General features: G+C 42.8%; 1 protein-coding gene across 1 annotated transcript in view; it reads right to left on the reverse strand.

The window, feature by feature from the left end:
* Positions 1-12,019, reverse strand: part of magi3b (membrane associated guanylate kinase, WW and PDZ domain containing 3b) — a 93,601-nt gene that overhangs the window by 29,397 nt on the left and 52,185 nt on the right. Inside the window, exons 6-7 of the mRNA XM_010770321.1 lie at positions 8,104-8,223; positions 1,768-1,974 (exon numbers count right to left, since the gene is read on the reverse strand). Coding sequence (XP_010768623.1) covers positions 1,768-1,974; positions 8,104-8,223 — 327 coding nt within the window. The remainder of the gene's footprint in view (positions 1-1,767; positions 1,975-8,103; positions 8,224-12,019) is intronic.

Consider the following 12,019-nt stretch of genomic DNA (forward strand, 5'->3'; position numbering starts at 1 on the left):
GGGGGGGGGGGGGGAGTCTAGGACAGCATTGGCGGCGAAAGATTTCCCAACATTGTAGCCAGCAGTACATTTGAATATGTGTGTCAATATTGTCACTGTCATTGGAGACAGCATGTCGGCCATGTTTAGTCACTGAATGTGGTAGCAGATCAGAATAAAATGGTTTATTCACAGACAAAGGCATGCAAATATGATTTTTATGGTTGCTTACGTTTTGAAATATTGACAATAATGACTGCTGACAGTGGCGTCTGCACATTTGTCACAGATGGTCTGCAATTAGTGTCTAATCTGATAAAATGATTCATTAATTAACCATTAAAAACAATGTCCATCATGAGTTTCCAGAGTCCAAGATGCCTTTTACAAATGCTTGATTTCAACTGACTGAAGAGGTCAAATCTCCAGCAACACTTGGAAAACACATTCATTGTCAGACCTTGTTGAGTTCCTGAAATATTTGACATCATCATGCCTTCTTTCTAACCATCTCCCTCGACATTGGAAGTAGGAGAGTTGTACCAAAATATATGTACCCTTTTAATATGACTAACAGTCTAAATCCCATAGGATTAGTAGAGTTTACACTAACATCTAATTGCGAAACCACCACAATATTTGCCCTTTCCTTGTTTGCCAGTAATTTGTCGTTGGTCAACTAATCCGTTAATGGAGTTATCGTTTTGCCTCTATTCCAGAATAATGGAAGGCACCGTTTCTGTAACAAAGAGTCGAACTAGTGTTATCTGTTGCTGCAGGTGTGGGCTAATATTTCAAAAATATAAATGGCTCAAATTTCCAAATGGAGAAGAGAGTCAGAGCCTATGTTTTATCTGGGTCAAATACAATTGCATTTGGATTGGATCTAATTAACTCTGCCTAGAGGGTTACAGTATGATTACCGCTTGTTTTTTTATTGGTCTGTTTGTTAGCAGGATTAGGCCAGGTTTTTATTAAACCTTTTGAAAGGGTGTAGTAGGGGCCAAGGAAGAACCCATTACATTTTGGAGCGGATCCAAAACATGGGGCAGATATACACATCATTTTTGAAAAAGGCCTTGATGGAGGTCTTAGTCACTGAGTGTTAGGGATGTTTCTGACTTTCCATTGGCTTCATGTAGATGTTTTTATTTTTCCAGATCAGATCCAAAATGATGGATCTTCTCCACTGATGGCCCTAATGTAAAAAAACGATAGGCCTCTGTTGCATTGTTGTGGTGACATAAATGTCTAGTAAAGATATTTAAAAAAGGCATTGCTTGATATCAGTGTTAATTAACCTGTTTTGTTATTTGGTTAAATAGTTCTTACAGGTAAAACATGTCTGTTGCATCTAAGTCATTTTCAAAGGTTTAAAGAGTTTGCAACAGCCATTACATGTTACTGTGCAACAACTCTCTCACCTGGTCTTTTAAAAGACTAAAGGAATACAAAAGTATAAATAAAATGATCTGAGTTTGCACATTACTACCACCTTAAATTACACAAGAATGAGAAGAGGGTGGGAGGAGAGCTTAGGAGAGAGGATGAAGCTGCTCCGTAGGGTGTAGCTAGACAAGCTTTTAAAGCCATTTCATGTGACAGATTGAGATGTGCACAGTGCCCATCAAACGGTATACAATCTGTAACAATCCAGTCTTTTGTCTTACAAGAGACAGTGAAAATGACTCTAATTTTTTGTGGCATTTCCACATCCAAATGACAAACAGAGTAGAGCAGAATCTCTCAGATTTCAACATGACATTCTATGCTTTGACATTTACTGACCGGGCAATCCGTTGACCAGTGGGGGCCTCTCGTCATCATCTTCCTCCTCGGGGACCGCGCTGTCCTTCCTGTCCATCTTGCTGACAGAGGTGGTTCGTTTCCTAGGGAGATCACCGCCGTAGTCTTCATCAAACAGCACCTGATCCACCAGGTCAGGCTGCACCAGGTTAGGCTCCGCCGGAGGCTTCGGGGTTCCATAATAATTACCTTAAAGAGTGAAGGATGGGAGAGGCAGAGGGAGAATAATTATATAAAAAAATAATGCAACCAAACAGATAAGGAGCAAAAGGAAAGGCAGCTAGAGTGCAGATTGGCAACATTACTCTCTACAGGTTTATATTTGTATTTTGTGCTCTACTGTGACATCTTGACATGATTTAATGTTCAAAAAGGTCTTTATTGTTCTCATACTGCCTGTGCTGCATCACCTCTTTTCTCCCTCTGTCTGAAGGCAGAGCCCAGTCTGCTCTGATTGGTTAGCTGGCTGGATGTGTTGTGATTGGTCAACCGCTTAGAGTGTTCCGAAAATCTCCCACTCCTTAGCCTATCATGTACAATGTGCTGGAGTGTTACACAGTGATTTCACTACCTTACAGAAACAAACAAAGGAGTCCAATGGAGGCTTTTCAGGCGGGGAGAGAAACTCCCTATGGCAGGAACTTTGCGATGTTAGCCTTTGCAGACCATTTGCATGCACAAAAACGTATACAACACAGTACAAGAGAGGGAATACTCCAAAAAAGCATAATACGGAGGGAAAGTAACGGATGGGAGGAGCAGAGAGAGGAAGAGAAGAAGGGAATACATTAATAATGTAACCTTATAGTAGATAAGGAGCCACAGAAAAGGCAATTAGAGTGCAGACCAACATAATGGCTGCAAAGTTGACTTCTCAATTAAATAAATCAACAGAAAGATAATAATTAAATATTTTGAAAACGATGAATCATAATTTTGTAATTTAAAGAACGCAAATAAACAAATATTTGTGGCCCCTCAAAAATCGAAATGTTCTACTATCATGTACAGTAGTGCTATTACCTGTACGCTACACCTATGTTTGCTAAGTAAGAGAATGAGACTCACACAGAGATATCTTGCACCATGCCTAACATTACTCCAATTCACCCGATTTAAATCTGGTTCAATTCTCTAAATGTCACACAACAGCGCTGAAGGTCGAATATTCACAAGTTCCAGAGGTCTGCTTGCTCTGCATGATTTTCACGTCTCTTAACCCCCTGCATTGTTTTCCCTCGATAACTGCACCGCAGGGCGGTCATGACTCATGTAACATTAACATCAGTTCACTTGGAATTTGCAAGCAACTAATTACACTGATCATTGAATACAGCAATTATCTTGCTTTTTTTTAAATGAAGAGAAACCTTGTGTTACAGATTATGAATATTCAGTGGGATACCAGGGCTCCGTGAAGAGAGGGGATAGAGAGCAAAACTCAGTTAAATTATTTGCTCATTTAGCTCATGGGGCGATCCATCTATGTATGGCTGGTGAGCAGTATGTGGAACTCAATTCAGGCGTAGAAGAAGTAATTATTCAACCTCCATTAGGATTATAAATAATGTGCATACTCATTTATATTCTAATCATTTATAATGGTTATTTGTTTGCTAAATGCTGCTCTATCAGATGTGTTTACGCAGTAATATCACATACATTTTCTAAACATCCATTTTTCATGTCAAATATTTATTCGGTTCTTACAATAAGTGATCACCAGATTGAGTCTGCGATTTATAATCAGATTAATTAAAGAATACGGGGGCATACTGCTGGGAAATCTTCTGCAATTTAATTAGCCTCCATAAACTCTATCTTATTTTCATTTGGACGTGGTATTATGAACCTTTTGATGCATGAACATGCTGGCATCACAAATACTGTGCTGTAGGAGCAACATTTATCAACTGCAGATCTTTTTATAGCTCGGTACAAAGAGGGAAAGCTGACAACAGTGTGCATGCCAAGAAGAACAGAGGGCTCTGAGGAGCACATCACAGTCATTTTAGCAGCTTTACAGCACGACACAGCAACGCCACAACAGCCTTTTTGATAAGTGAGCCCATCTCCAGCATAGGGCCTCATCACCTCGGGCGTTCCAGATACAATACCCAGCAACTGGGTTAATGCAGCCGAGCTCATCTCCCTGAAAGCAGTGGGAAGGTTGAGGAGGAGAAGGAGGCTGGATGAAAGCCCGCTCCTCCCACCTCGTAGCTCGACTTTTGGTGTTTACTAAGCAACACTCATCCCCATTTGTCAAAGATGGCTTCATTAACAGGGGTGGCGCCACGATATCGGGGTGAGATTGGGTCTGCTGGCTAATCCCCGCCTGTCTCCTGCCGCACGCTGACATTCATCTGCCAGACGCTACGTGCGTGATTAATTACTTACAAACATGTCTCTTGGACTCTGATAAATGTGTGTTGCTGATATAGAGGTGTGTGAAAGCAGCGCGTCGGCGAGGATTTGTGGCACCATTTGCCTTTATCAATGGAGGGAAGCCTCATAAGCTGATGAGCAGGGGAGCTTGTCCGACGTTACTTGTGATCCTCGTGTCACCGGGGTTGATGAGCCAGGAAGAGCGAACCTCCTCTGTCAAAGTACGTGAGAGCGATTTCATGGTGGTGGAATCAGCAGCCGGTAATGAAAAGGCTCCTGTTGTCAAGGGCAATATGCATAAACTACAAGGTCATGAGCACACGTTAATCTTACCGAGATCACTAACAGACAGCCACACACACACTCCTAATGCGTGAGTGCTGCACTCCCATCTCACATCCAATTTAATCTGCAAGTCTGTTTCCCTTCCTCGTTAAAATCCCACCCATTATCACAATGGGGATCCTAAAACAACAGATTTGACATGGATCTCAATTTGGCAGAATTTTGCCTTCCCTGATAGCAGATAAGAGATGTCATTTTCCAGAGAAAAAAACCCTCTATGGGTAGAATTTCATTTTTCTTGGCAGCTGTCCCTCCAGTCTTGCACTTCACTGCACTGGACCATTCACTTCATGTCTGGCTGAGAGAGTGACCCAACCTGAACCTTATAGAGACTAAACGGGGACCAAAGGCCCAGAAAAGAATCACTCTCAGTGCCTGGCGCAGATGGCGGATGTGTCTGCTTGGCAGGCAACCTGAGACCCTCCGGACCAACATGGAGCAGCCAGCATGTACCCTACCAATCATAGAGCAGCCAGGACCCTCATAAATAGACTAACCCTGGGTAGTGTGCTGTGTCCTGACCCCTCAGCTGCCTTGTTGTGAGGATGTGGGGCATTAACATGGTCATGGATGGCAGGATGATTGAGTCAGGAGAGGGTGTTTAAGTTAAACATTAGGTATAAATGCGTTTAATGCCTCCTATGAAATATTTTCTAGGTGGAGAAAAAGCGGTATACATGAACCATTAACGTAATGAGCATCCCGGCAAGTCATTTGGGACTATTAGCGAGAACATTATGATTAGCTGAAGAATCCCATTAGCTCGGTACTTTGAGTACAACTCACTCACTGTTGGTTAAACTAAAAGGTAATTCAACCACTCTCGCGACCTATGCAAGAGGATGTTTGACCTTGTTTATTCCTCTTTTCAAAGAAAGAGCAAGGCTGCGCTTCAACCGCAAACAAATGGAGTAAGTGCCATTCCTCGATCCAATTACTTTCAGCTCCTCTTTGAGTCTACTGTGCTGCTGGGAGATCAGCGCTCTCTGCCAAAGAGGCCATGCTTTTGATGACTGGGTTTTAGAGAAAGAGAAGAAGAAGAGGAGGGGGGAAGGTGGCAGTCACTATCAGATTGTTCAGTGCTTTCTCAGGGATAGTATGCTCAAACTGTCCAACTTCTCAGAAGCTAATCCTCACATCTGAACGCAGCCCAGGCAGCTCAGCTTCCACTGCAGAAGGGGTTTTCCTGGAAGCTGAGGGCTAAGCATGCTTCTATGTCCACTCTCTCCCTCTCACGTTTGCACTCTTCTTCAGTTTGCTCTCCAGTTCTCCCTCTCTACCCACGGTCAACCTCAATATGGAGGTGTAAATCCCTCCTGGCCTTGGCTCACAGATGACGGACAGCTCGCGGGCGATTGGCAGCTCCTGAAACATGATCTTAGATGATCTATCTCGACACAAGGACGGGATTTGTGTGTGTGTGCGTTTACAATTTGTTTCTGCCACTGTGCTACAAGGACAAGAGGTGAGAGGAGGGACTGAAACCTTATCACAGGGATCAGAGCCCGTTGGAAGGCTCATCACAGGAAGGCACTTGACCAATCGTAAGAGCACACTCACAAACTTCACTTGCATAGCCTAGAAGAAGCTACTCTCAGACTTAAGGAGCTTTCTCACTGAATGAGGATTTTACTTTATCTTTTAAATTCTTCATCCTACAGGAAGCACGAGATGCAGCTGAATGGGAGCGAGTGAATGGAGCAGAGACCAGAGGTTGCCTCTAAAGTAAAAAAAATCCCTTCCACTTTACAGCAGCCTGGATTTACAGTAAGAAAGAATGAGCTTAAAGAGAGGGGAAGATTACCATGTTATTGCTATAATCATTGCGCAATGTGAGAGAAATCCCCCCTTCCCAATCCCCTCATGACATAAATACACTGCAACAGTCTGACTTTCCAAGACCTTTCAATGCAAGTGCTTATGCTCCATTGTAGTATGAGGTGTTAGAAATGGTAAATACTTTGCTATTCGGCAGTTCGCTAAGCTGAAATATCCCTCCTTGTGTAAACTTCTTACTGCAAGGAACATGACTGGACTTGTCTTGCTGTAAAATATCCATTGCTACTGACATGTTTACAGCAGCCAGGTGCAGGGGAAGTCAAAAGAGCTCTAAAAAAATAAAATGCAATAGTTTTCTTTAAATGAGCCAAAGCTTACTGAATGTGTCTGTGAGAGGAGATGAGGAAGAAGAAGGAGGAGGAGGAGGTTGGTTTTATTGGTTTACTGGTTTATAATAAGGTCATGATGAGGTGCTAAAGCTGATCGCATGTTCAGACTCTACTATGTGAATATATACTGTATATTGTCAAGAACAGACAAAGACATGCTGACACAAAAAACACAGAGAAGCAAGTCATATATCAGACACATGCTGATTTTCAGGTATTATATTTGTATTTTCTGCCTCTGTTATGACATGTTTCCATGCTTTAATGTGCAAATAGTGCAACATGTTTTCTCATACTGCATGTGCTGCAGCACCTCTTTCCACCCTCTGTCTGAAACCAGAGCTAATTCTTCCGGTTGGTTAGCAGGCCGGCTCTGTTGATATTGGTCAAATGCTTAAAGATGTCCAGCCCCTTGGCCTACCACGTACAATGGAATATAATAGAATGGGAGGGATGAAGCCCTCTTTAATGGTCACACATGCAGAGCACACAGCACACACAGTGACATTTGGCCTCTGCTTTTAACCCATCCTAATACCAGGAGTCTAGTACTAGGAGCAGTGGGCAGCTAGTGTACAGGGCCGGGGAGCAATGTGTTGGAGCGCTAACCAATATAATTGGGAATGTTACATAGTGATGTCATTATGTTATGGTTGTAAACTAAAAAGGGAGAGGTTGAGGGAGATAAACTTCCTCTGGATTTTTGGGGATTTTAGCCTTTGCAGACCATGTCCATTCACAAACAACTATATAACACACTACTACAGGGAAGGGAAAACAACAAAAAGCATAATAAGTCCCCTTTGCAAAAAAAGACTTATAATATAATATTCACATGTATATTTGTATAAAATGTAATAAATGTAGCTTGCATTAACGAGAATAGGCAGAGCTTGAAAAGTAATACAACAAGTGGAGTCAGTTTTTTATTTCAATTACAATAATTAAATTAAGAAATCTTCATATGCATACCATATCTGTCATTACCCTCTGGTTATATCTGGTTCCAAAAGGCCATCTGACAAAACCTTTTCTCTTCTAAGATTTATTTTAATCCTGACAAAAAAAGTGACACCCTTGTCCTGATTTCTACAGTTTTCCAATTTATATTTAAATACAAAGTCTGCATAATACAGTGGCCCCATTTTATTCAAAGTGTTGAGTTACAGAACACAGTTCACCTGAAGGGCTGTGAATATCGCCGCTAATCTGACTGTCACTTCTAACAAGTCTTTAATCATGTTTCACTGATCAATACATTTCGTCCCGCTTGTCACATTTCACTAAGGCAGCCTGTAAGTCATAATGACCGTGAATATCGAGCGTACACTAACTCCATTATAGGGAACTGTCACCGTGAATCGTGTTCACGGGTGCATGCAGGTTTCTCATATTCTCATGACACTGTGGCGATACCTACCGTCATAGGTCCCACTCTCCAGTAGAAGTCCACTTTCCTCCAGGATCCTGAAGTCTCCGCAGCTGATAAAATTATAGTCCACTCCTGGCACCTCCCCATCTCGAGGAAGCCGCGTGGTGCCTGGAAAAAAAGAGAAATACATCAAACTAACATGTTTTAGGTAATAGACCTAAGTGCTTCGAGCTGATGACGTCACCTCATGCAATAACCTGAAAGGAAAATGGTTTTGTATTTTTGCTTTTGTTGTGCAACACCCTTGAAAGTGAGTTAAGAAAAATGTCATCCAGCTCCAAGTCTTTTGAAACAAATGATTCCTGTCTTCCATCATAGCAACAAGATGTGTATGTGTCTCAAGTGCTGGTTAAACTTTAACATAAAACTTTTGACTTACTACACAGAAAATCTTCCAATGACAGCATCTCACGATTCATGAGATACAAAGGATGCACACTTTAGCTTAGCATTTCTTTGTGTGATTTGTACAAGGCTGCAGCACATTTTAAAAACAAAAAACCCGAAAAGACCTTGGGGTCTTCCTGTGAAAGATGGATAATTGATGAGGGCCTGTGGTATTCACTTAATCCTCTATGAGTAGTAGAGAAGTTATCATTAAGAGGTTATTGATGTAGGTAGGCATTAGCTACAGCTGAAATGAAGAAGGATGCATATCCATAATGTTTGGCTTCAACTTTAGCAGAACAAGTTTTAATTTATTCACCACAAATCTGAGAGAAGCTTCAACTGACAGCATTTCACGACTCATGAGGTACAGAGGATGTCAACTTTAGTAGTTGTTTAGGTACCCATATCTGTACAAGGCTGCAGCACATTTGTATTTTTTTGAGCAAAAAACACAAGAAGACCTCTATGCCATCTTGTAAAATATAGATAATTGATGAGGGCCGTGGGTTTCCATTTAAAGGTGCCCTATTATTCTTTTGGGGGTTTTCCCTTTCCTGTAGTGTGTTATATAGGTTTTGGTGCATGCTAAAATCTCAAAGTTTATCTCGAGAGGGAGTTTTCTCCAACACACTCCCCCCCTACCTGCAACTCCTTTGTTTACTTCCTTAACATAGTGACATCACTATGTAACACTCGTGCTTCTTTTGGACTCCAACACACATTGTACGTAATAGGATAAGGGGCGGGACATCTCTAAACAATCAGAGCAGACTAGGCTCTTGTTTCAGACAGAGGGTGAAAAGAGGTGCCGCAGCACAGACATGAGAAAAAGAAAGAGCTTTTTGAACATTAAAGTGTACACATGTCAAAGATCAGGCACAAAATACAAATATGAACCTGATAATTTACATAATAGGGCCCCTTTAATATTCTATGAGTAGTAGAGAAGTTATTATTAAGAGGTTCAGCTGCAATAAAGAAAGCAGCCACGTAAATATTGGATGTAAAATATGAGGAAAACAATATGTGGTGTAACCTCCTGCAGTTGTTGAAGTAGAAATGTTCCTCCTGTGGAGAAGCTACAGTCTATTTCAATAGTGATGGGAGGTTTTTATTCCTTGCAGGAAAAATAGCCACAAGGCAAAAATGGACACCAAATGAATGCATTAGCATGTGGATTACGTAAATCATATTCCATGAATATATAAGTAGGACTGTGTTACTATTGGACTCAAGGGTAATTAGGTGGCATGTCACCAAACTTGTAGAGTCTATAGAAAAAGCCCCAGCTGAACGGGAGGCAGGACGGCAGTTATTTATTGCATGGGAGGCTGAACAAAGCATTCAGCATGAACCAATCATCAGCGCTACATTCCATGGCAATCTCTGTCACCCTATATTTACTGTTGCCCATGGTTATGGAACAGATTTGTTCATTGCCTCGGCCTGGTGAATCCTTTTCAGGGTCACGGAGAGGACAATGGGGTGAGGGTATGGAAAGCTGAGAAACAGCCGTGTGGGCCACCAGTCGATTTTGAAACAACAGGCGATTTAAAAATTCAAATCAACCTGACTCCGCTGTCAGAGGATATCAGAGCAGGCTGAGGAGCCCTGCAGCGGCGCAGCGATGAGAGAAGATACAGACTCCACTCAGAAAAGATTATCAATTGAAGCTAGAAATATATTTCTGGGAAAAGAGATGTTACAGGATCGTAGTTGAATTACTGAACATTCTTTCACAGTATGTATTGTGACCTTCAGTACAACACGGCAACAAACAGCAGCTGTGATTTATGACAGTGCCACATTGAACCTTTAAACAGCGTATTCTTTTACATCTATAATGGGATCTCATTGAAACATGTTGTTGCATCTAAGTAGATTCCTTGACACTTGTAGGGTCTGCAACAATTAACAGTGGAGCCTCTGTGCAGATTGTGTAACGTTATACTGCCGTCCCTCTTTTGTTTTACCGTTCTTGCGTGTTCTTGCTAATTGGACTGTGACAGCTCCTCTGAAACCGTGCAGAGGAGCAAAAGCATAGCTTGGAAAACAAAATATCAGAGAAGCTTCCTTCAACAGTGCACCTTGATGCCACCCTTTGTGTTACCAAAGGCAGATGACATTGCATTGCATGTAAGAATGCCGGCCTCTGCTGCTTCTCATTACCAATTTATTTGCCAGCCCGCACTGGCTTTGGTCACTCAAAAGGGTCCCCTGTAGCCCAATTACTTGAGCCTCAGTTATGTACCTGCCAAGCAGATCCCCGAGCCATCACCCGGGATGTCATACCGATATAGACCATACTTCTCCTATCGGGGATCAGTCGATGACAATATAATGAGGGCTGCCAGAGCTTTGAGGTTACATCCGACAAAGTCTTTCTCGCAGAACTTTGTAACTTCCTGTCGTACTTTTCCTTCTCAAAGCAGGCGTCGATATGCCTTCAATTATCTGTCGGAGGCTGGTCGTTCAAACAAAATGCTTGTTGAACACTGGAAATGGTGCAGTTGAAACGCTGCAGTTAATTAAACCCGACAAGAGAAGGTTGCAGAAATAGAGAGGCTCTATCAGAGAAAACTAAGACTTTGTCAGAATATGTTGTGCAGTGCTGGGAGAGGAGGCCATTTAGAGAAATAGGAGTATTAAACATTTTGGGAAACACACCTAATCTATTTCTTGCTGAGAGTTGGATCAGAGGATTGATACCATCGTCATTTCTGAATATTAAATATAGCTACAGTTAGCATCTAGTGTTCTTAGCTCAGCATAAACACAGGAAACAGGAAAAGCTGCACCTTTTGAGATAACAAATGAACATCTTATACACCTTTTCTGTTTAATCTGTGCAAAAACCAAAAATAAAGTTTATAAAAGACAATTTAGAGTTTCTGTTGTTTGCCTGGCAATTAAAGGCTCCAGCAAATAACTTTGTGCTTTGTTGAAAATAATCACATTGTTACGCATGACCATCCCAGACGTCCCAAAACACCAAAACAGTCCAATAAACGTCCAAAAAAAACAACGTCCAGCAGCTTGGGGATCGGAGGAGGGACACAAAACTAGGGCCACCATGGTGGGTGGAGGGGGTCAGTAGGACGGGGTCAGGAGGACGGGTTTGGGCTGACAACCCAGGAGCACAGCGGAGGACCCGGAAGGGATCTCGGGCAGACAGCCCGGTGGCAAGGCAGAGTCCATGGAGGGGGTCTCGGGCGGACGGCTCGGGGGCAAGGCAGAGTCCATGGAGGGGCGAAGGCCACAGCGGGCAAACTCAGGGGGCCGAGCATGAGGGCAAAGGCAGCGGCTGGAAGAGTCAGGGGGCCGGACTCGAGGGCGAAGACCGCGGCACTCAGGGGGCCGGGCTCGAGGGCGAAGACCGCAGCACTCAGGGGGCCGGGCTCGAAGGCGAAGACCGCAGCTCTCAGGGGGCCGGGCTCGAGGGCGAAGCAGGCGGCGACGGAACAACCTCGCTTCAGCCAAAGGCACTTGAGAAACGGTATGGCGTGATCTTCAC

Source organism: Notothenia coriiceps, unplaced genomic scaffold (genome assembly GCF_000735185.1).
Source record: "Notothenia coriiceps isolate Sejong01 unplaced genomic scaffold, NC01 NC01_scaffold00008733, whole genome shotgun sequence".
NCBI lineage: Eukaryota > Metazoa > Chordata > Actinopteri > Perciformes > Nototheniidae > Notothenia > Notothenia coriiceps.